Source organism: Acomys minous (assembly GCF_964271855.1).
Source record: "Acomys minous genome assembly, chromosome: 2".
NCBI classification, from domain to species: Eukaryota; Metazoa; Chordata; class Mammalia; order Rodentia; family Muridae; genus Acomys; species Acomys minous.
This window is the reverse complement of record NC_140484.1, coordinates 76,713,900-76,739,330: the sequence shown is the minus strand read 5'-3', so window position 1 is coordinate 76,739,330 and position 25,431 is coordinate 76,713,900. Positions and strand designations below refer to the sequence as shown.

The 25,431-nt window shown below is 48.0% G+C and overlaps 1 protein-coding gene across 2 annotated transcripts in view; it reads left to right on the top strand.

The window, feature by feature from the left end:
- Positions 1-302: 302 nt before the first annotated feature.
- Positions 303-25,431, top strand: part of PRKCB (protein kinase C beta) — a 345,690-nt gene continuing 320,561 nt past the window's right edge. The window contains exons 1-2 of one of the 2 annotated variants that reach the window (XM_084771913.1): positions 303-679; positions 1,718-1,749. In XM_084771913.1, coding sequence (XP_084628039.1) covers positions 507-679; positions 1,718-1,749 — 205 coding nt within the window. In that variant the 5' untranslated portion in view covers positions 303-506. The remainder of the gene's footprint in view (positions 680-1,717; positions 1,750-25,431) is intronic. The other variant, XM_084771914.1, reaches the window with a different exon arrangement.

The following is a 25,431-nucleotide window of genomic DNA, read 5'->3' as shown; positions in this document are numbered from 1 at the left end:
GGCACGGCTCGGATCTGTCCAACGCAGTCTGCGGTCCCGGCGCCGCAGCGCTGCGGCTAAGAACACTTGGCTGAGAGGCCTGCAGTTTGCGGCGTACGTGTATGCGTGCGTGTATGAGTGTATGCGTGTGTGTGTCTGTGTGTGTGGTGTGGTGGTGGTGGTGGTGGTGGTGGTGTCAATATATAAAGCAGCTGGCAGCTCTGGGCGGGGCCTGGGTCCCATGCAAATGAGGGAGGCGGGGTTATTCTGGGGCTCCGCCTCCCTCCCCCGCAGCTGGGGCCAGCGGTGCCAAGCACAGCTGGACCAACAGCAGCAGCTGGGCGAGTGACAGCCCAGCTACGCGCGCGCCGCCGCCAGAGCCGGCGCGAAGGGGTAGCGCGGCCCCGCGGTCCCCGGGCGGCAGCAGCGGCCGCCTAGTCCCGCGTTTCTTCGGGCTCGCAGCCCCGCGGTCCCGCCGCCCCGGGGCCGCCACCTCTTGGGGCTCCCCCGGTCCCCGCGCGCGCAAGATGGCTGACCCGGCTGCGGGGCCGCCGCCGAGCGAGGGCGAGGAGAGCACTGTGCGCTTCGCCCGCAAAGGCGCCCTCCGGCAGAAGAACGTGCACGAGGTGAAGAACCACAAATTCACCGCCCGCTTCTTCAAGCAGCCCACCTTCTGCAGCCACTGCACCGACTTCATCTGGTGAGAGCGCGCCGCGCGGGCCACCTGCCTGGGGCCCCAGAGGGCAGCGACGCGCGTGGGACCCCTTACGGTGCCCCTGAGGAGAAGCCGTGTGCCCATCCCCATCCCTCTGTACCCTTCTGTCCCGTGCTCCGGGATGGCCAACCCCCCGGGTGTCGGGTCCTCTGGTCCTATACCGCTGGCGGGCTAGGCTCCACCTGCCCTCTTGCACTCTGTCGCCTGAGCGCCCAGGGACAGAGCTGCAGGCGCCTTTTCGACACCTGGCTCTGGGCGCAGGGTGGCTGTCTTTCCTAGGCAGGGCAGCTCCGCGGGTGTCTTTCTCGCCTGAGGTTCCCGATCTTTCTGCCTTCTTCCGGGCTCGAGGCGCTTTCACCCTCACCCCTCCTTTCCGGGGCAGCTCCCTGGGGTGTCCTCTAGTTCCCCAGGGCGTAGAGCATCCTTCTCTCCTCTGAATCCCTAGAGCAATGCCCTGGGTTATCTCTTAACTGCGCCTTCAGAGTCCTGAGAAACCCCCCGCCCCCTTTCATCCCTCAGTCCTCACCCTCACGTCGCTACAGGCCCTTTTCTTGCTCCTATCCCTCAAGGAGTGGGGCGACCTTTTCTTTCTCCGAATCCCTTAGGGGGCACGGCCGCGGTGGAGTCCCTCTCATCCTTTCTCTAGACAGGTCTTTTTCTCTTTCCCTGAGGGCACTCCCGGCATCTCCTTGGGCAGATATCCAGCCCGCCTTCCGCCCCCACCCGGACGGAAATGCACCCTCGCATCCCGCCACCTGGTGGTCGCGGTCTCCTCTGTACTGCAGGAGAGATGTGAGGTGGGGGTTACCGAGCAGAGCTCCCATCATGTACCCTCCAGTCCCATCCAAGGTGTAAGACACTTTGGACACCGGCTTGTAGCTAGGAGGGCTTGTAGCTAGGAGGGCTTGTAGCTAGGAGGTTGCACCTGGGGTAGAGGGACAGTGGGAAGGGAGGAGGTGACTGTGAAACTAGCTGGTAACTGGACCCCCCTCAGACTGATATTCCTCCTTGTGCTTTTTACAGGGGCTTCGGGAAACAGGGATTCCAGTGTCAAGGTAGGCTCTGTGGCTCTGTGGCTGCCGATGGTGGGAAGAGAGTGTAAAACAGACCTCACAGAGGTGCCTGAGTTAGGCAGAGTGAGGTAATCCTGCCTGTCAGAGTGACCTCCCAAGCTAGGAATCCTTCACCACCAAAGGGTCCTTTTAAGGGGTGTGTGTTTGGACCAGTGCTGCACCATCCAGGAAAGGCCACTGGAGCTGGAACGCCCTAAATGTCAAAAAGTGCATCCATCCCTCCGCCGTCTGAGCATTCGCCTGGAATCGCTGTTTAAGAAAGGAAATGTCTAAAGACAAGGACTCGTGTGTGTGTGTGTGTGTGTGTGTGTGTGTGTGTGTGTGTGTGTGTGTGTGTGTGTAACCTCTTTCGTCCTAATTCCAGGCCTTTCTTGCTCATTGATCTTCCTCACCTCCCAGTAGGAGGCTCTGCCCCCTTCCCTTGCCTTGCAAAGGCAGGTGGTTGCCTTTTCTGCAGAGGGTGCACCCCTAGAAAAGCAACTGTGGTTTCCCCGGGGCCTCCTCCCTCTCTAGATGGGGTGCCTTTTGGCTCCTGCCTGAGGTTGCCCATTTTAAACTTCTGAGGAGGCACAGGAAAGGCTCCCAAGAGACCACTTACCTGAGTTCTTACATCTGTCTTCAGAGCCATGATTCCAACCAGGGGTGGTAGTCAAATGTCCAAGACTTGGTGGCCTCTCCTATCTCTAGGACTCATGTCAACAAGGTGGACTGTGTGCTGGGGAATGTAGCTCAGGAGAGTGCTTACTTTGTGCTGGCTCTGGCACCTGAAATGGGGGAGGGGAAAATATAGGTTTTAAATGGGCTCTCCAAAGACTAAGCCTTGTTTAACCCTTAGAATGCCATAAATAGTCTGTGAAATTTCACACTGCAAAATTTCACACACACATACACACACACACACACACACACACACACACACACCCTCACACCCTCAACTTGTTGAACACTGGCTTTACTTTTATGCTGGAGCAAGCATTTGGAACTGAGGACATCTGTTCACCGCTGTGTGGGGCAGGTCTACACTGGCCCTTCTACTTCCGCTCCCCTTAGCCTCTTGAATTTGCTGATTTGTTCCCTTTCCCCCTTCAGGACAGGTGTGGTTGAATTTAGTCAGAAGTGACTCTTTTGTTTTAAAATTTTAATTTCATTTATTTATTTTACATTGGTGTTTTGCCAACATGTTTGTCTGTGTGAAGGTGTCAGGTCCCCTGGAACTGGAGTTACAGACAGTTGTGAGCTGCCGTGTGGGTGCTGGGAATTGAACCTGGGTCCTTTGGAAGAGCAGTGCTCTTAACCGCTGAGCCATCTGGAAGTGGCTCTTTGTTCCTCTCCTTCCTTCTCCTGCCCTCCTTTTTACCCCTTCCCCTCTTATCCCCTCCCCTTTTCTCTCTTCCCTCTCAGAGTCTCACTTTGTGCCCAGGTGCCCAGACTAGCCTTGATCTGCATCTCTTTCTGGTTCATCCTCCTGTTTTAGCCTCCCAGGTGCTGGGTTACAGGTGTGCTCAGTGGCGAATTGACGTCTCCCACCCTTTGAACTGGCCTTAAATCTGGAGTGTGACTTAGTGCCCATGCAAGTTCTGCCTTGCACCATTACTCTGTTAAAAAAAAAAAAGAGGCCAGCGACTTTGTGATGTGCATGGAACGCTGACCTCCGGTGCATGTGCCCTGCTGCCTTAACCTGCAGGCTTTTATTTCAGTTCTAGAGTGAGATGGGGGAACTTTCCAGTCTCCTTTGCTAAGATTTGGAGCCTCAGCTGGGCATGCTGGTGCATGCTTTTGATCCTGGGCACTGAGGAGGCAGAGGCAGGGAAATCTTTGTGAGTTCAAGGCCAGCCTGGTCTACAAAGCAAGTCCAGAACAGCCAGGGCTCTGTAACACAGAGAAAACCTGTCTCAAAAAAAAAAAAAAATCAAAACAAACAAACAAACCAAACAAAAAGTATTTGGAGCCTCAGTTTTATGTACCACGTGGAAGGACTTCCCAAGTCCCTGACAAGGGGAACACGTTAGGCCAGTAGGACATTTAGATTGTTTTTTTAGAACCTTGTCTCAACCTCTCAAACAAAATACTGCTGGTGGCTTGGTGTGGGGGCTGCGTAATCTCTATGTGGCTGCCTTTCACATCCATGACTCGCTTTCTGCTTTTGTCTCTTGCTGAGGTCAGGGGTGGTTTTTTAAACACTGCTTCTGTGGCTTTCCTGTGCCACCTGCTCTGCTCTTATTGATGGCTGAGAGTCAGCTTTGGAATGTGCGGGGGATGGCACATATGGAGCAGGAGATCCTTTTATTCAAAGCCTAAGATTTCTTTTCTTTTCTTTTTTGGCACAATGAGAAAAAAAATCAGAATGAAAGTTTTCAAGAAGTATGATCAGCTTTAGGGATAAAACTTCCGTGAAGTTGGGAAGAACAGTTTGCCTAGTGTGCCTGACTCCCTAGGTTCCAGCGAACAAAAGGAAGGGTGGGGGCATAGGTATCTTAGAAATCATTTCTTTTCTAATTTTTTCCCACCCCTTAGCTCTCTGAACATCTGGTCCTCTGTTACTGCTTTGACAGTCTATTCCATCTGAGTTGGAGTGGGCGGGAGGAAGAAGAGGGGGTGGGGCAGATTAATCCCCCTCCCCCCAAAACTGAGCAATTTAGAATGAGGTACATCTCAGAAGGAGGGGAGGGAGTTTATCCCTGGTATGCAGCATTACTTGGGACTAATTCTAGAACCATAGGCTAGTTCCTTTTATGTGATTGTTTTCAGTGCCTGGTTCCTGATATTTTTCCTTAAAGTGAATTTACTTAAAATAGGACCAACATTATTATAGGAAACAAACAGGGTTTATTCATTTACCTAAGTGTAGAGTTCTGGCCCTTCAGTTTTCTGTGTCCCAGGGAGCAATAGCTATCTCACAGTTCAAGAACATACCAGATTCTCCAGCCTTCAGGCCTCTGTTTAGCCAATAGGAAGAAGGGAAACGCACAAAGTCAAAAGACACAAGATGCTCAGTGGCCCTTAGGGGAGTCACCTTGAGGGACTTTGTTATATACTCTACTGGCTAGACCCTAATGCCAGGTGCACCTACGGAACAGTAGCACATTCTCAGCGAAGAGCTGGGGGAGGACGTTCCATCTCAAATGTGGACGAAGCAGAGGTCAGCTAAAGGCTACTCTGTAGTCGGAGGATGTGAGAGGGTCTCAAGTCCCAGAAGCCCTTGCTACTGTGCGCATGCTCCAGCGGCTGTCATGGGAATCGGGGGGGGGGGGAGGGGGGCGTGCGGGACAAAGCTTTATAGACTCAGGACGCTTTCTTAAGAATAGATTTCTTGCTTTTGTACAGCTAAAGGACAAGACTCTAGGTTAACTGCCATGTGACTTCTCCATCTCTCCTCTTTCTTTGATACTGCCTCTACTGACAGAGGATCCCTCCTGTGTAATCACATGAAAATTTGGATTAGAAACGGGACCCATTATACTACAGGACAGACCTTTCTTTCTTCAAGGCATTTTTTTTTGATAACCCACATGTTGTGCTCGAACTATAATTGACTCAAGAAGCATTGGGAGGAATTCAAGTTTTATCCAAAGACTTTGCAGGTTGGCGGAAAGGGAACTTTTTTTTTTCCAAAGGAAGTAATTTCAGTAGAAATAGAGAAACGTTCAAATGCTCAGATCTAGATTTTACAGCATGTGGCTGGACTCTGATCGCTGATCTGCTATCTGCTCACTGTGTGACCTTGGGAAGTCCATCCCCACACTGTAGCCTTGCTCTCTCTTGGTAAAACATGACAGCAGTGGCTCCTTTGTAGAGTTGTGGGGCGAAGTCAGGAGACAGCTAAAGAGAAGCATCCACAGTGGGCATCAATAACTCAAAACAAGGTGATCATCACTGCTTGACTAGTGGTGAGAAAATGTGTTCAAGCAGAGGCAGAGCTGACTCTGGGACGTATGAAATGACTGTGCATGCCTCATGTGCTCAGATGGCTTTGTTTCTCTGTAGACTTTGGGTAAAATCAGAGAGTATATGCATCAGTGTATAGACCCAGAGGGCACAGCTTCGCTCATGAGAAAAATCAGAACTTGCCCTGGACTCTCTAGAAAAGCCCCATGGCACTATTTTTCTGACTATAAAGAGCTAGAATTAATTATTATAATGAGTAAGTCTTTTTCCCTTCCTTGAGTGAACTCAAAAACATCTTTTCAGTTTCTTGTTTGAAGTATTAGAAAAGGAAAGAAAGAAAGCTAAACCCAATCACGTGAACGCAACCACTGTTATTTTTCAACAGAAATTCTACAGAGTACCAGTTTAATGTAGGGTGTAGTTAACATACAGATTAGAATATGCAATTAAGGCAGCAACCAATGACAGTATGAATTGGGGCTAGGAATGTGGCTCAGAGGAAGTGCATGAAGGTCTTGGGTTCTATCTCCAACCTTGAAAAACCAAAGAATAAAGGAAAATATTAATAAGAAAGGTAACTTTTATTTTGGGCACACCTCTCTCTGTGCACTTCTATTGTCAACTGGGTTGATCTTTCTTATTAAACTGAGAATCCACATGGCAAACTGCCAGGTGACAGACATGGCCTGGGGTACTCCACCCCTCCCGCTGCTCAGCATCCTCAGAAACACATCTCAGACTCATGAGACAAATGCCACTCATTTGCTGGCCAGTTGTGATGATGCTCTGAGGGTTCTCATGCAGGTAAAAGACAGAGAAGCTTTACAAGTTTGTGTTTGATGGTTTAGAACTTCTCTTTTTGCACTGAAATAGGACTTCAGGCTCAGTGTCCCTGTTAAAATAAGAGTCTGGTAAGTGGGTTAACTGTGGTTTGAGAAGGGAGGCCGGGTCTGTTGGAGAGGCAACAGAAAATTCATTTCGAGCAGTAGAGCCCTCTAGGGGAGCCTGAAGCCTTGTTACCGAGTAGTGGAACACCTTCTCAAGTAAATATGGAAAATATGACCTTTGGAAATCTGGTTGGTATGATACACAGGTTTTTCAAAACTAATTTAAAAATATATTCTTTCCAATACTAGTGACTGTCCAGGCCCCGGCGGGAGCAGACGAAACACGTAGGTAGAGCATGGGAGTCAGTGAGAGAAACTCTGAGAGACAGTGACTGGTTAGAGGCAGATGAGCATTTGAAGAGAATTTACATGGGGTTGGAAAGATGGGCTTAGTGGTTCAGAGAGTGCACCACTCCTACAGAGGACCCAAGTCCAGTTCCCATCACCCACGTCAGGTGACTCACAGGTATCTGTAACTGTAGTTCCAGGAGATTTCCTGTCTCTGTAGGCGCCCCTGCCTTCACCTGCACATGCCCCGACCCCTACACATAATTAAAGATAATAAAAATGAATCTTAGAAAATGGTTTATATCCGTATTGATATTGGAACCTCTTTTCTTTCCCTGCCTCTCCCTGTTTCTCTTTCTTTCTATCTGCTTCCCTCCCCACCCCACATGTGCACACACGTATAAAAATACATTCATATGCCATAACTTTGACTTTATGCGTGGTGCTACTTTTCAGCCATTTCAAATTCATGTCTGGTCCTTTGGTTCTGCCGACCACTTTGTTCTTGGTAGGCAGCAGGGTCAGCTAGAGGTTGATGCCTTCAAATGGGACCCTTGGCACTTTCCAGACTCCTTATAATGTGGAATTATCCACTTCATCCATCCATTTTCTTTAGTTGAAGCTGTGTGGCATTCCATAGATAGAGTGCCGGGCCTTTTCTTATAAAGGCTACAATACCCACAGTGTTTACATACGGCATTTGGAGGCGTGACGTCTGCTTGAAAATCATGCAGGAAACTTGCCTCCTAACCACACACATGCATTTCCCACTTTCCCACATACCCAGTCATACATGCATACCTGTATGCTTCCATCCTTCCACCCTTCTGTCCAGCTACGCAGCCTTTAAAATGCATTCAGCACTAAGTTCTATGTGTGTAGACTGGTTCTAGGTGCAGAACCCAGCAGTGAACGCTACTGAGGAGACTGCTGACACAGTAGTGCAGGAAGCGGGGAGATATGACTTTACTGCAAATGATTTTTTTAAAACTAAGATTCAGTTTCACTTGGCAGGAGATCTACCAGATGCTGCCAGATTGTTTCATGAGGGGCTAACCTACGTAATGTTTTGAGGTGGAGTTGGGTCCTTCGGTGTAAGAATTAAGCTCCCATTCTCACTCTCCATTTTGGGTTGTCAAGGATCTAGATCTAGACATGCGAGAGGCATGGCCTCAGTGACGTTCTTGGAGGAGCCCCCAGCTTTCTGTTTGTATCATGGCAATCAGGAGAGAGCACTCGGACAAGACACCTCAAGATGGATAGTCACTCAGATAAGGAGTTGACTTTCTTTTTTAGCTAGGGGTGTTGCTATTTGAGGTGTTCATCCTAAAGTGAAAAATCAGACAATTTCAGTGGTGGTAGAGCGGGCCGGAGCTGGGAGCATAAATAAAAAGAAAGAGTGGCATCACAGGGGTTTGTCAGCTGAAATCCATCGTCAGGGACTCAAGGTTGCTTGCGTTGCCCCAGATGCTGTATGGCTGAATGGCGTCAGTTCTCTCCTCATTTAAAAGTTACGGTTTTGAAGTAGTTTCAAGCACATTTGGAGAAAGATCCTCTGTCAGCTCTTTCCACCGCTGTCCCTGTGATTCCATTTGGGAGATTGTTTCACTTTGGTGCTACCATGTCTTTAATGACAACAGAGATCAGCAACCCAATTAATATCTGTAGAATATTCTCTGTAGAGAGCGCGAGGGCATTTTAGTTTGTACCTGCAGAGCACCTTGTTTATTTGAGGATTCATTTGTTTCCCACTGTCACCCACTGTTGAGTCAGTCCTGTTCTACCTCTTTGGGCTTGATTCAGTACTAGCTGCAGGTCCTTGTGGCCCTGCAAGGGGCACTTCAGTGTCTTTCCTGGAAGTGCTTGCAAGTGCTGGAAGGAAGCTCAGCATTTCAGACGCCTCAGCCTTCTGCATTCCCAGTGATGAGGCTGTAGGCACGTGCCACCATGTCTGGCTCACTTAGAATCCTGCTCTCGTCTCTCCATGACTGTTTCCTGAGGCAGGTAAAGCATGATCCTAAGAGGGAAATACCCACCAGCCATCTGCCCAGTCATTGTTTGATCCACTCACGCATCCACTCATCTTCCCGTCTATCCATCCATTGAACATGTGTTAGGTGCTGTCCTCAGCACTGGAAGCAGAGTAAGGAACAAAGAAAGCACCTGCCTTCATGGAATTTGCACGGAAGTAGAGGGACAAGGGTGCAAAGCAGCATAGAATAAACATATGGTATGCTGCTAGGCTGCAGGGGGGCACTTTGAGGAGAAAGAAGACAACAGTTCCTGTAAAAAAAGCATTATCACATGACCAGTTAATCGAAGGTGCTCCACAAAGGGTGTAAAAACACTTTGTGGCATCCCTAGTCTCTGATGAGATGTAGAGAAGATTCCATAAGTGAGGTGACATTTGAGAACAGTCTTACCATTAGAGTAGGCGTTCCCAGAGTGACAAGGGGGTGGGGACTGAGGAGAGTACATGCGGAGATATGGAGGAGAGAGAACAGGGCGCCTTCAGGGAACAGGAAGAAGGGTGTGTGAGGGCGGAGCTGGTGGGAGATGAAGGTCATGGAGTCATGTCCTAATGTTCAGATCTGATACAGGCAGCTTGGCAGCTAGGAAGCGCTTGTTCTCATTGTCTTGAGGTGCTATGTGTGTGCGTGTGTGTGTGTGTGTGTGTGTGTGTGTGTGTGTGTGTGTGTGTGTGTCTGTGTGTGTGTGTGTATGTGTGTGTGTGTGTGTGTGTAGGAGGGCGGGTGTTCTGGGGTGGGAGTGAAGTGGCCAATTGCTTAGGCTCAGTGTGCAACGCATTTTGAAGCAATCAGAGCTGTGACTCAGACCCTGAAATTCCAGGTTTGTGGATCTAGGGGTGAGCTGGGATGGCTGACAGGGCTGCTGAGGGGCAGTAGGGCCATGCCAGCTGAGTGTACAATGGCCACTGCTACTTTTAAATGTCCTAAAGGGACATTTGGAATTTCATGCCCACCATATATTGTTGACTATTCTATTTTGGGGGGCGGTTCCCAGGTTATTTTTTGTGGTTCTAACAATAGGGATGCTTCTCCTCATTGCGTCCTTAGGCACAGAGGACCATAGAAATAATTCTTCCTCTGAAAGGAATCCTCCCACTCCCTGGTCTCTCTCTTTGCTGCCGTCAGTCACCTGACAACACATGCTGATTGAGCACATGTGCTGCAATGGTGACAAGTCTGTGCTTGGAGGACATAAAAGGTTCTGGTTTAGTACTGGGGAGATGGGACTATGGGTAAGAGGGCTTGCTGTGCAAGCGTGAGAAACTGAGTTTGGATGCTTTGTAGTCTTGGAGCTATGCAGGGCACAGATGAGAGGACCCCTGGGGCTTGCTGGCCACCAGCCTAGCTCCAGGCTCAGTGAGAGACTCTGTCTCAAAGGAATAAGGTGGAGAGTGATCGAACAGGACACTCGACAACCTGCCCTCCATATGCATATGGACACACACACCTGTATGAATGTGTGTGTGCATATGTGTCCACCCCCAAAGAGGTGGGGGGGGCTTTCCTTTAAGGCCTGTTCTCTTACCATGGACCTTGACTTAGCCTCTTGGGCTTTTTGTTTCCGCATGGGTAAAGGAAAGTGGTAACAAGATGGGCCTCTTGGTTGACATACAGAAAGCAGTTCATATATGTCAGGTATTTCTGTTCTTATTGGAGCCTATCCTTGTCCTTTCTGGGTTATAGTCTTTTTGGGGAGATGAGGTGAATCCCCTCTGTTAGCAGGTGATGGGGATGGATATGTTGACCCTGTCCTGGTTAGCTGCAACTGCAGCTGATGCTGTCTGAGAAACTCCTTCCTGCCTAGTGATGCCTTAATTTGTGGGGGAAAACCTCAGAAAGTTGAATTGAGACTTGCAATTGCCCATCTGCCCACTTTTGAAAATGTACTGATAGCATTTCAACATCAAACAGATTTCCGATTCTTCACTTTTTCTTTCTCATTTTTTTCTTTTTCTTTTTTTCAACCTAGGATTTCTCTGTGACATCTGAATGAGAGACAGGCACCTTCTGGCGTCACCATTGAAGGGTAGTGGCATTTGTCTTCTTAGGGGTGACATCTGCTTCCTGTTTCAATGTTGCCTATTGGCTGCAAACAATAGTAAGGAAGCCAGGGCATTCTGACAATTTTCCCACCCAGTAATTTAGTTCTGTTAATGCTTGGGAAACTGGGGTTCATAAACTAGATTTAGAACTTAAACATTTAAAACTCTCCATTAGTGAAGGTATTAGTGGGAAGCTCTTGAAGCTACTGGAATAGAGAAGCCTCAGAGTCTCTGAGATTTGACAGAACATTTGCATCTTATTTGCATCAGAGCCCCCTCCCCTCCAAAGCAGGCGATCCTGACTGGGGTAGTCTTCATGTGGGGCCCCAGAGTCCTCGCTCTTTGGACCGGTGAGTTAGGGAGACAGCGTATGAGAAAATTTATTCATTCTACAACCATTCTGGTTTGCAGGGACATCTGTTGCTTCTGCTCACATTCTGAGGGTGAGAACTCAGGCACAGGGCCACACTGGCTGCAGGGAGTGAGGGCAAGAGGAGGGTGGGTGGAGCAGAGTGACCAGCTCTGTCTCTCTCTGGGAGTAAAAGGAAACAGGTTTTGGTGAACACAGCCAACCCTTCCTCAGCCTCCAAAGTCACATGTTTTTTTTTCTTTCCTTTGGGACTGTGCAGACAGTTTCCTCTCTCACTTGACCAGTAAAACAAAACAGTGATGTGAAGCGTTATACCTCTTCGCCTTACCTTGCGCAGTTTGTGGGGAAGAGCACGTTCTGTCTGCTTTTTAAGAGCAAGATAAGGTGGTATTCTCGTTTTAAGCTGTTAGAACAATCTGATTCTTGTTAGAATTTCTAGTTCTTTCAAGACGCTGGGTCTTTAAAGGAAGATTTGCTTTGCTTATTGTGTGTATGTGCATATGTGCATGTGCATGCAGGTGTCTGTGGAGGCCAGAAGAGGGCATCAGATTACTCAAAGCTGGTGTTAAAGGGTAGCTATGGGCTACCTGATGGAGTGCTGGTCCTTCTGTAAGACCGTCTACTTGTTCTCATCTCTCTAGTCCTTATCAACTGGCATTCTTGCTTGTGAGCATCCTAAACACTGGTCTGGCTCAGGGCTAGGCAAGAGTATCCAACGGTTGGTTCTTTCCTTTTGTTCATCATTCTTAGTGTGTAAGCATCCTCTTAGCCTCTCAATTCAATGATTCATTATTGTACAACAAAGATCAGTAAAGTAACAGAGAAATGATTTCCTGGGGTCATTAATTTAGGCTGGGTCCAGATGGGTGGGCTGGGTGTTCCTGGCTGGTCTTACCCATGTGCTTGAGCCTCAGTTGGGATGCATGGGACATTGGGGATTCTTCATTATCTCGTGGGTCATTCCCAGCTTAGGCACATGGTGGTCGATGCATTCTCCCGCACACGAGTTGAGGCTGCACTCAGAAGTGGCTATGGGGCTTCTTCTGTCAGCAGAAGCAAAGTATGAGCTCACTCTAGAAATAAAGGCAGACACAGGAGAGAGAATAGAGCTTCCTCTTGATGGGGGAGGGGGGAAGCTATGAATAATTTGGGATGTCTTTGGAATCTAGCGCACCAGTTTCAATGTGTCTCTAAAACGTGTTCCCGTTTAGTGTTGGTTTCCTGAAATGAACTTGAGCCTACAGCTGGCCACAGTGTAAATGCTTACTGCTCATACCTGGTGATAACGGTCCTTATGGAGGGCTGATGGAGCCAAGTGAGATGCTTGGATGGAGCCAAGGGCTTAGCAATTGAATACTACCACCATCACCACTGGGTTCTATAGTCAATTGCTCCCCAAATTCTTTGGCACTGCATCAGGAGTGTTAGAGTCAGAGAAGGAACACAATGCCTCTGCTCTTGAGGGCAGAGAGATTCAAGAAAGAGACAGACATGCACAGCAATTTGTTCAATACCCTGTTCACTGTAGAACCTCAAAGGGATGCAGACACGGCCTTGTGACATACTGGTTAAGAGCATGGGTTCAGACCTCAGCTCTTTCATTGATCGCATGCAGGGCCTTAGGTGTTTTGCTTACTTGCTGTCTTTAGGTTTTGTTTTGTTTGTTTGTTTGTTTGTTGTCTGTGGAATGAAGGTAATGCTACAGTCTGCATTCCCAGGGTACGATTGGATTGGGCAAGATGGGAACATACAGAAAACCTATGACCGCTCATTTTATATTAGTGCTGAAAAGATAGAGATGGTCTCAAAATGTCCTTGTGAAGACATCCTAACTCAGCTTTCCTCCCACACCCCCTGGCTGGTATGATTGATGACCCACCATAAGGGTGGTTTACTAGAGGAATAACCCTTGAAGTCAACATCCACAAGGCACCGGGAAGTAGGATAGGGAAATGCTGCAGTCATTGTCATAGGAGACAAAGCTGGCCTCACTGCTGAAGCTGGGATGTTTTGTCAGAGCTAAGGCAGGGTGACTGAGGATGCAGCCAAGCGGTAGATTCCTCGCCTAGAATACACAAGATCCTGAGTTTGATCCCTAGCCTCTGTCTGTCTGTCTGTCTGTCTGTCTGTCTGTCTGTCTCTCTCTCTCTCTCTCTCTCTCTCTCACACACACACACACACACACACAATAAATTTACTGATGATTGAAGGGCACCTTGAGAAGCTTAGGCAATAGGATCAAAGTTTGGTCCCAGTCTTGGCCCTGTACCGAGATTCTGTCTCAAAACAAACAAACATGCCAGCAAGCAAACACATGCCCAGAGACTGTGGGCACCTGTGCATGTGTGTACGTGTAGGTGGAGGACAGAGGACAACCTCCTCAGGCACAGTCAACTTCTCCTTTTTGAAGCAGAGTTGTCTCTCTCTCGGGGCTCATTGATCAGGATGGATGATCACTGAGCTTTAGGGGTCCATCCCAGCACCTCTGTTTCCCTAGCAGCGGGATTACAAGCACACCCCAACCCACCCAGCTTTCTTTTTTCATCACTGATTTATTTCATCACGTTACATCCTGATTTCAACCTCCTTTCCCAGTCCCACCTTCACACGCCCTCCTTCTCCTTTTCTCCTCAGAGAAGGCACCCCATGAGTACCAACCCACCCTGGCACATCAAACTGAATCAGGCCTAAGGGCCCAGAGGCTTGAACTCGGGCCTTCACACTTGCATAACAAGCATTTTTTTTTTTTTTTTTACCAATTGAGCCACTTCCCCAGCCCCACTTCTACACTTGATTTTTACAACTATGGTTTATTACTCACCGGAGGGCCATGAAATCAATTTAGAAAGTCATGTACAGTATGAAAAATTAGAATAGAAAATACCAGAGTGTAGCAGCCTCAGGAAGGGTAAGTATGGTTTCATGAATCTTTTATTTCGTGTTCTCATATGCAGGCAAGGGTGAATTGGGTCAGATGTAAATGTTGTTTCTTACCATGGGGGTAGACAACATGGCTTGAAAGTCACTGTGAAGGGTACAGAGAAGCAGCCCCGGAGGCTCATGGAGTTGGCCCATGGACTGTGGAGGCTTCATTTATTTTTAGGGATACAAACACGTTGTTTTGAATTCTTCATAATTAGAAGTTTTCTTCTCACTCTAACACAGTGTCTCAAGATTATTTTGGTTATCTTCCTTGAACATTAACATATCGCCGACAAAAGTTATTTTTTCCCCAAATTGAATGTTAAGTATAAGACGTCTTTACAAATGGAATGAATGGCTTTGGTAGAACTGCCTGGCCTGAGGTGTCGCTGGGGTTAAGTGTCAGACAGCTGTGACAAGAGGTGGCTAGAGATTGGAGAGAGAAGTGACTGCTTATGTGGTGGCAGGGAGTAATGTGGGCTGGGAAAGAAGTATTTTATAAGCAGAGCCTTCACGGAGGGAGAGAGGAGAGGTTGCTGGGTACAGTGTGCCAGCATCAAGGTGGGTCAGATCCCTGTGGTGGGACTCTGCAGAGGATTGCCTCCAGCTGGGACTTCCAAGAGCTGGGATTCAGTGTGTGTTTATATTCTCTGCTGTCCCTGGGTAGGTGGCAGCCCAAATGACAGCTGGCCTCATTCTCTTTCCCTTCTGGCTTTCTCTGATTTGGGGCCCAAGGGCCATAGGGGGCCAGAATGCTGCAGATGGGACAAAAACTCAAGTCCAAGAGAAAAATTAAATCAGGGTTAGGGAAGGGGGGGTTGATGGAAAGAAAGTAGAGAATGTGTGTGTGTGTGTGTGTGTGTGTGTGTGTGTGTGTGTGTGTTAGTTTCTGCAGTCCCTAGAAGTGCCTCAATTTGTTGGGCAGATGAGCCAAAGGAATTTTCCATTTCCTGGACATCTTCAAGTAAGATTCCTAATGCTGCTGACTCAAGCTGGCATTTACTGAGTGCTCACTATGTGCCTGGCACTGTTCTAAGTACTTTACATATATTAACTCATTTAATCAGTACAGCAGCCCCATGCAGCAGCCGCTGCTAATGTTCTCAGTACATGCTGAGAAAATGGAAGCACAAAGAATCGAGAAAATATAGACTCAGGTTCAGATTGTTTAAAAAGGAAGGTAGTGCTCTGGAACAGGATCACAGCAATGGCGGTGATAATGATTATGGTGATGCTGTTGCTGCTGCTGCTGCTGGTGATGACATGTTGATGGTGCTACTAATGGTGGTGCTGATGTGTTGTTAATGGTTGTGCTGATGGTGCTAAAGGTGGTGCTGATGGTGTTAATGGTGGTGCTGATGGTGTTGATGGTGGTGCTGATGATATTGATGGTGGTGTTGATGATGGTGATGGTGGTGTTATGGTGGTGCTGATGGTGTTGATGATGGTGATGGTGGTGGTGCTGATGGTGTTGATGGTGGTGCTGATGGTGTTGATGGCGACACTGGTAATATTGATGGTGGTGCTAATGATGGTGATGGTGATGGTGGTGGTGATGATGGTGATGGTGGTCTTGATGATGGTGTTAATGATGATGGTGATGACGATGTTGATGGTGGTGTTGGTGGTGGTGGTGCTGGTATTGGTAGTTATGATAACAACGATGGTGAAACTCCTCATGTTTGAGTCTTTTCAATGAGCTGATCACTTCTCAAGTTTTATCCCTTTAAGTATTCACCTTCCACTAATATTTGCCGATAATATTATCCTCATTCACAGACGAGGGCATTGGCTCAGGGAAGATAAGAATTTCTTAAGGCACTGCAGATCCCAGACTGAATTCAAGTCTCTTTGAATTACAGTCTGCGTTGCCAGCCACCACAGTGAAGGGCCCAGGATGGCCCTGGAAGGATACGGATGGCATAGGCAGGTGGCAGCATCCATTGTAGAGAAAACAGGCAGCATTTGACCCGGAATTAGAATATTTCTGGAGGGAACAATGTTTCCATTACAATGTCCCTCCTGCTGAGATAGCTTGAACATCAGTGCTTTTTAGTCATGCTGTATGTAAGGAGTTCAGAATGCTGCTTTCAAGTTTCCCAACATCCCTGTGACTGCAGTCAGCCGAGTTCTTCATGCCTAAGTTTTCTAGCTCGGAGGGTAGCTTGAGGGCTGTGCAAGTCCCTGAGTCATTTGGAAGGAAAGAGACCGCACATAGCAGTCACTTCAGTGGGTCCTAATACTTCCTTGCAGAGCTGAGCTGAGCTGGGTGCTTCTCACATCTCTCTGGAGGCTGACAGCACTTCAGGAGGCAAGTCCATTATTAATTCTACAAAGCAGCTGGGGCCAAAAGGCGTTAGGTGGCCTGCCCAAGACCTCAGAGCTAAGAAGGACAGATGTTTATTTAACTTATGATGAATTACATCTCAACAAACCCCCTATGAATTGAGAATACTCAGAAGTTGAAAGTCAGTACCATCGGTCTACAAAACAGCACAGTTTAACAACAAGCACACTATGCTGCGAATTTCCTCAGAATTGTGCCTACACATTCTGGACCTAGATCACAGTTAAAAATTCAAAATATAGGGGGCTAGAGAGATGGCTCAAGGGTTAAGAGCACTGTCTGCTCTTCCAAAGGACCCAGGTTCAAGTCCCAGCACCCAACTGGTGTCCCACACCTATCTGAAACCAGTTCTAAAGGATCTGATACCTTCACGCTAGTGTACATAAAATAAATCTTTTTTAAAAAATTCAAAATAGGGTTTTAGTGAATACACTATTGTTTGTGTATCAACATAAAGTAAAGCAACACCTTCCATAAATCGAATCGTCATCAGTTGGGGCTGTCTGTATGTGAATAGAGTAATCAACCTAGGCGACCACATTCCTAGACCCACAGGCTTGCCTGCTTGGCAGTCTTTGGCCAGGCTATGGGAGGTGGTGTAGTAGAGTCTGAGCTCTTTCCCCAAACCCACCCATAGTAACAGGGGGCTGGTAGCACAGGGTGTTCTATCTGGCATGTTCACCCACCTGGCAATGATTAGGGGAGAAAGACACAAAATGCATGCTTCTGCCCTCAAACAGGATGATGGCCAGACCCACAGACCAGGGGTCTACAGCACATCATGATAGCTAGGAGGGCAGGGGCAGAGGAAAGGCCACAGCTCACTTCTCAGGGTCCCAGGGAGGCTGGCATGGAGCCCATGTCGACATTTGGGGTTTGAGGAAGAGGAGGTAGTGTGAGAGGGAGAGGAGAAATGGTGGCCAAGGCAGGGGGAGAAGCAAGGTGAAAGAAAGTGGCTGAAGATCCTGATGAAAGTGGACTTGGAGAGGAGATTTTGATGGATAGAGAGAAAGTGAGCAGGCAACCCTGACAAAATGACTTCTACTTTCAAAGATGAGCCCAGCTCTTCCTAAGGTCGGAGACTGAGAGCTTTTCTATTCATTTTAGTTTATTATTATTTTGTTATTATTACTATTGGTGGTTGTTGTATATGCCTCTCTCTCTCCCCCTCCCTCTCTCTCTGTGCGTGTGTGCGTGCACGTGCACGCGCTCGTGCGCGCCCTTACAGACATGTGGAAGTCAGAAGGGAACTTTGGAGGGGGTGGTTATACCCTGTGGGACTCAGGCCTCAAACTCAGGGCATCAGGCTTGGCAGCAAGCATCTTTTCCCAGTGAGCAATCATCTTGCTGGTCTGAGTTCTAAGACAAGTGAGAGGAAGAAAGTAAAGGAACTTAGTGGAGATAGGCTTGAGGAAGGCAGAGGAGATGTGCTGGCAAGGAGAGAGGGTTAGCACTCAGGTGAGGAAGTCTTGCCCAATGGGCCCTGAATGGGAACAAACAGAGATTGAATCTGGCTTAAGGTCTGTGACCTTATGCAGATCTCCTGCCTGCATGGCGAGGACAGGATGGACTATACAGTGTTTGGGGTCAAATGTGAAGGCATCTGTGCTGAGGCGGAGTGACTTGAAGAAGAGGGAATCCCGGCAGCTGAAGGAAGAGCTCTGGTTTCAGACACCTTCTCCCCCTCCCTCCCTCTCCCCCTCCCTCTCTGTGTTTGTCTTTTTAACACAAGGACTCATTATGTAGCTCAGAGTAGCCTGGAATGTACATCCTCCTGCCCCTGAGTGTTGGTGTTAGAGTCAGGGGCCACCACACTCCCAGTGGGAATTTAATTATCATTTTTATTATATACTTTCATGCTTGTGTCCTATTTATAGGAAATGTTACTAGTTCTCCAATTCTAATTTTTTTTTAAAAAAAATTTCATTTCTTTAAGAATTCTTTGGCTGTTAATAACAAACCAACAAGCACCAGGAGGTACTTACTTCCTGATGCCATGTACCTCCAGTGTTGATGTATTCAGGTACTTAAGAAAGTACAGCAAAGGTTCAGATCTTCCCAACTCTTTTTGTTTTGCTTCACTGAAGTCTCCTTTCTTGGGCTCTCAAAGGTGCATACATGCATGTATATATACATACATACATACATACACACATGAGAACCATAGTGTCAGAGGATGATGTGCACAGGAGAAAAGGAGAACATGGGGCCAAGAATGTGTTTTAAGACTTTGTGTCATACCTATGTTATTCACAGAGCTGTGGCAACTGTCGTCACGAGGGGCAGGGTTGGCGTGCCGAGCAGAAGTGAGACAAGGCGGAGAGAAACTTTCTCAAAAATTTGTTTGTTAGAGAATTAATTTTCTAGCTGCTCGAGACACTTAAAGAGAAGCTCCCTGTTGCTTGCAGCTGAATGCGGTGTCTCTCCTGCAGTTTCTGACAGCTGACACAGTATAATAGGCATGCTTTTTCCTCCCTCCATCCCTTGTTTGGTTACCTGTCCCCCGAAGTTGAGGGGGAACTCTGGATTCTGTTGTATTTCTGGGGAGAGTGTTGCTGTTTCTGTTTTAGTGGGCCATTGGCTTGGCTAGACAGCAGTTCATATGGCAACTCTGTTCTGAGTTTTATCCTTGTCTTCTTCAAGGCTGCCTAATGCATGCTCGGTTCATGACTTCGCTAGACTCTTGGATGGGGCTGCACACAGATTTTAATACACTTTTCATCTATTGCTACTTTTAAAGTAACTATCAGGTAGCTAGGAATGATCTAACAGCTATTGGTGACCTGAAACCTGTCTTTTTGTTATTCACTCCAGTACATTAAAACAATTAATTGTATGCGCTTGTGTGTGTGCACGTGCGCACGGGTGCACATGCATGTAAATGACAGAGGATTATCTCAGATTTTGTTTCTTAGGCTATTTCTACTTTGTTTCGAGAGACAGAATCTTTCACTAGCCTGGAACTTTTCACGTGGTCGAAATTGTCTGGCCAGTGAGCCCAGGACCTGCCCTCCTCAGGGCTGAGCTAACACACACACACCATCCAGCACAGCTTTTATGTGAGCGAAGAGATCACACTCTGCCCTCATGCCTGTGGGCTACATACTCTACTGACTGAGATATCTCCTCTGCCTAGGGTTTTTTTTTTAAGTTTTATTTTTATCTTTTACATTTGGAGCTTTAGCTGCTGACTGAAGTCTGTTTTCAGGATAAAAACTGTAAAACTGTCACTCCCCCCTTTCTACATCCCTTTCAGGATAATGCTTTCTTTTGCTTTCACTTAAAAAAAAATGCCCACAGTTTATGTTTGTTCCCTGCAGAGAGTGGATCTGGCCGAATCTTGCTTGACCATACAAGAAACAAGCTCTTTCCTAGGGAAATCCTTGCCCAGGTGGCTAAAGCCGCTTCCCTCTCTGCCCAGGGTCTATGACAGTAGACACGCGCTTGAGGACTGAGGGCTGGTTGGCCTGGTCTCACTGGAGAAGTGCCTCTTGTGTGATAGGCAGGAGCCCGAAGCCCAGCTGGGTGACTTCATAGTGGCCTTGAGTCAAGTTTTACTCCTTTCCAGGAAGAACTGCTGGACAGGTCCCTTTACTGTAAAAAAAAAAAAAAATGTTGCAGGCAGTAGGCAACATTCCAGAAAGCATTTTGGATAGAAACTTGTTGTCAGTGTTAACGAGGAGGCTGGTTTATTTATTTGGCAGGGTTTTCACCCAAGTAAAAGTCAGTAGTAAGCTGTGGTTAGCAGGAGGAAGTTCAGAGTTCAGCCCCTGCCCCACCCCCACCCCCAATTTTTTTTTTTAAATAAAAGAGGAAGTTACAGCACTTATTTCTGTATGCGCCACTCACTGTCTGAGGATGTCTCCACAGCTAAGGTGAAGTGAACGGCAAGGTGTCCCTCCCCACTGAAGGGCCTTGGGCCCGGGAGTTCTTTTTTTTTTCTTTCTTTCTTTCTTTCTTTCTTTCTTTCTTTCTTTCTTTCTTTTTAAAGATTTATTTATTATACAGTGCTCTGCCTGCATGTACACTTGCACACCAGAAGAGGGCACCAGATCTCACGATAGATGGTTGTGAGCCACCATGTGGTTGCTGGGAATTGAACTCAGGACCTCTGGAAGAGCAGGCTGCGCTCTTAACCGCTGAGCCATCTCTCCAGGCCCCAAAGTGGGGCCCCGGGAGTTCTAACTTGCAAGCAACCCACAGAGTCATAACGAAGAAGCCTGGTAAAATCTTAAGATTGCCGGCTCTCTGGGGAACAGGCGTGGCTCCTCCTCCAAGAGGGCCGGTTCTTGTCCTCTTTCCTAGTCACCACCCCTGTCCTTAAGCTGGATCTCCCCCAGGCACTCTGCCAGGCTTCTTTCTCTGTTCTAGGAGGGGTTCTCAGTGGCCAGGTTATAAAACATTCTCGGAGCGACACCAGAAAAGCACCTACTGTGTGACAGACACCAGAGCCACTGCAGTGTGAGTGAGCAAGTGCGGCCAAGTCCTGGTTTGTCCATTCTAGTTGAGACTAGACAACAGCATAACTAACGGAGCCATCATGGCGGGTTGTGAGGTCAGGGGGAGGAAAACAATCTCAAGCAGAACCTATATTTCTGGAGACGATGAGCAAAGAGAAGTCATTAAGTCTTCCCCTTCTTCCATCACTTAGTGGGGGATGGGACATTTCTTATGACTTGTATCTCTGAGATTTCTTAGTGTAAGAAACAGCATAGGGTTTAGAGTAGCCTCGGGGGTGGGGTGGGGGTGGGGTTATATAGCCAGTGCTGGCTTCAAACCCCATCCTCCTCTTCCACCCTCTGGAGGTGTGCCCCACCACGCTGAGCCCAGCTCAGGATGAGATCCTGGAGGATTGTTCATTTCTTCATCTGGGGCTCCCTCCGTGGCCATAGGTAGGTCTGAATCTATACATGTGGACGTGGACTCTGCCCTTGAGGCTAGAGGGAGCTGAGCGAAGGTTCTGGAAGGGTGTCTTAAGCTCAGAATAAAGAAGGAAGTGGTTTGTCATGCCGGCGTCTCTTTTAGACACCGCATTCTCCCGCGCCTGTTCCTTCTGAGTTCAGAAGAACCTCTTCCTGGCCTGCCTGCCCCAGTTTCCCTGCATTCGGCCTGGAGCTCCCTGTTCCTCTACCCTTAAAGCCTTTCTCTCTGCCTACACCCTAGTAAGAGCATCAGTTAATGTCAGTGGCCGTAAATCACCTTCATTAAAAATGTTAATTAGCACCACTGGGAAAGGGCGTTAGCCCTCCAGGCCATTAAAACAGCCCCAAGCTATGTGCCCCAAGCACACAGTTTCTTGAAGGAGAGCGAAATCACCCAGGGTGTGTGTCGGGGCGGTGGGGAGTGGGAGGTGCCTCAGGCCTGTGGCAGTAATCATGGCCATATTTATTTCTGATACAAGAATTAGCTGGGCTTTGTTACCAACTGTGGACAAGCTGTCTTGCTGTGTTTTAAAAAAAGATTGCAGCCGGGTGTGGTGGTGCACGCTTTTGATCCCAGTACTTAGGATGCAGAGGCAGGTGGAGCTCTATGAGTTTGAGGCCAGCCTAGTCTACAAAGCAAGTCCAGGACAGGCTTTTACATAGAGAAACCTTGTCTTGAAAAACAAACAAACAAACAAACAAACAAACAAAAAGTTTGTGAAAGATGCAAAAGTATAAACTAATTAAAATAAATTATACACTGCAGCTAAGAAAGACCATTTTACTGCCTCTTCTGACACCCCATCTAGGCCTCCTCTGGATCCAGAAGCCACGTGTGGGTAAGCGCTGCCTCTGTGGCATTCCACAGAGTGGCTCTCTCCCGCGTGCGGTCACTCTTGGTGCAGGCACACTTATGTTCCTTTCCGGAATTATACATATGTCTCACACATATGTAAGTGTTTCTCTGGTTCCTGAAAGCGATTTGGCCATGGGCTATCATGATTCAGCTTTTATAGATCTTTGCCAACTGTTCTTCACGTTGGTTGGGCCGCTGTCCCCTCACACCAACAGCATGTGCATGCTTATGTGTCACTGTGCCTTTCCAAGATTCTGACATTATCAGGCTTTCAAAGTTCTGCCAATATAAAGGAAAAGGGCGGGGTGGATGTGTGAGGAGGGAGAACATGGCATTTAATGTTAGTGAGCGCTGCCTTGACTAGCAATGAGGCTGAGCCTTCCCTCTCACTGCGTTTTCTTCATGAGCCCCCCAGAAGGTTTACTAACCACTCTGCTGTTTTTGCTTTTGCTTTCAGTGCTGGGACTAGGGCCAGGGCTTTGTGCAGGAGAGGCCAGTGCTCTACCATTGGGCTACACCCCCAGCCCTCCCTGCTGCTTGGTCTTATTTGCCTTGGTTTATTTTCATCAGCCTTGTGCCACTCCAGTGCCTGGGGGCGATGGAGTCCCTTCCTGTTGCTTTAGCTTTGGAAGGCTCACAAAGTGTGAGTCTATTAGTCCCACTTTTTTTTTTAATTTGTTCACTTTACATCTCGATTGTAGCCCCCTCCCTCATTGCCTCTGGGTCCCACCCACCTTCCCTCATAAGACCTCCCCCCTCCCCTAGTTCTCAGAAAGGGGAGCCCTCCTCCCCTAACATTTGACCTCAGCCTATCAGGTCTCATCTGGACTGCCTGCATCCTCTTCCTCTGCGACCTGACAAGGCCGCCCTGCCAGGAGGAAATGATCAATGTGTGTGGGGCAGAGGCCAATGTCAGAATTAGTCCCTACTCCCCATATTATGAGACCCACAAGGAGACTGTGCTGCCTATCTACTACATCTGAGCAGGGGGTCTAAGTCTACACTGTACATGGTCCTTGGTTGGTGCATCAGTCTCTGCAGCCCACCCTCCTCCACCTGGATTTGTTGGCTCCACTGGTCTCTTGGCCCTTTCATTCCTCAACTCTTCCATAAGACTCCCTGCTTTTTTTTTTTTTTTTTTTTTTTTTATGGTTTTTCGAGACAGGGTTTCTCTGTGTAGCGTTGGCTGTCCTGGACTCACTTTGTAGACCAGGCTGGCCTCGAACTCACAGCCATCCACCTGCCTCTGCCTCCCGAGTGCTGGGATTAAAGGCGTGTGCCACCACACCTTATAAAGTGGGAAAACAGGCTCAATGGGATTAAGCATTCCACTTAGGGCAGTCAAGGGCTGACTCTGGAATCCCTTGGACACCACATAGCAAACTGCTCCAAAACACAGGGTGATTGTCACTGCTAGCCTTTTTCTGTGAGCCAGACACTCAGTTCTCTAGGGAGCAGTCTGTTTAATTATTCATTTCATTTCCAAGTAATTGATGACACGCCCTCCAGCAGCAAGGTGGATCGGACTTGATTACTAAAAGCACACACCACACATAAGATGGGGATGCATCTCAAAAGGGTGCCTACCTTCTGCGCCTGCTTTCTGAGGGTCTCCCTGTACATGGCCAAGCGTCTCTTGCTGGACTATCCTGTGGTCCAAGGGCCACATTTATCATTTTCAGAAATTGTTATGTGGTTACGTGTCTGAGGGCTTCCAGAGTCAGCCCTTGACTGTACAAGGTAGCATGCTAGAGCTCACAGAGCCTGTTTACTCACCTTGAAAGTGGTGACTGACACTTTGTGAGCCTTCCAAAGCTAAGCCATCAGGAAGGGACTCCTTCGCCCCAGGCACTGGAGTGGCACAAGGCTGATGAAAATTAACCAAGACAAATAGAAATAGGGAGGGCTGGGGGTGTGGCTCAGTGGTAGAGTGCTTGCCTCTTCATCCTGTATCTCTATAGGTCCTTAAAAGAGAATTGCAAATCCTCCGCAGGAAGAGCAAAGAGAGACCATCTCTACAGCGTTCCCAGCTGAAGGCACTAATCTGTGTCCCCAAATAGAGACCTAAAATTAAATGCCAGACTTCCACAGTAGCCATTAGCCTCTGGTATGGGGTGCAAATGTTACTTCGAAACACATGAACTTTTTGTTCTCTGGGGCATGTGCTGGCGTTAGGAAGAGTTTTAAATTACTGAGCATTTATTTGGGCCAGGCCCAGGGTTAGACCTCACAAGTGCATCATCTCACTTAACTTTACCTCTTAGTCACACGCTTTATTGCCTCTGCTTTTTAGATGGATAAGGCATGGATCAGAGGTGTGACTCGCTTCCATGGGGTGGAGCCTGGACTTAAACTCAAGAATGTGCGTCCCCAGTGGCAACGTCACTGTTATGATAACCCTTTATAAACACCCCTTTATAAAGGGTTATAATAACCTTTTCCCAGTCTTTTCTCTAAATTTAGTGTCAGGACTGAGAAGCCCTTGTCCAGTAAAATTTCCTGAAGTGGTGACCAGTGGCCCAGGTCCTAAGGCTGCTCATCTTATGTGCTGCTGGGGTTGTTTTCCAGCTGTTTGTGAGGCAGCCTTCATGACCCAGGGTAAGAGGCAACATAACGGCTGGAAAAGGCTAAGACAATGGTGGAGCAAGGCAGTGAGCACTATTCAAACAGGGAAAATCAGGATTTTGCGACAGTTGTAAAGGACCAGCATGGCTGACAGAGTGGGCTGATTGTCCCTTTTGTTATCCTAGTAGGTTCCTCTGTATTGTTAACCTTGCAGAATTGCCTGTGCCCACCATGTATCTGGCACCATGACAGCCTGAATTCCCACATACAGACGGAGAGGGGAGTAAACGTTTTCCCATAACCTCCCCACCCCCAACTCATCTTGGAAATCCCCCTGCTTTCCCCCTGCATGGTTTTTGAATGATCCTCCCTTCATTAGGCTTGCCCATGAGATGCTGCATGAATCTGGAAGACACAAGTCATTCTGAAAACACCTGCAATCGCTCCTTCAGCACGGACTTTCTTATTACAATTCAGTGTCCCTCCCTACTCGTTATTGCTTCATCTCTGATGTTGATGAGGCTCTACCTCATGATGAGTCTCCTCTCCC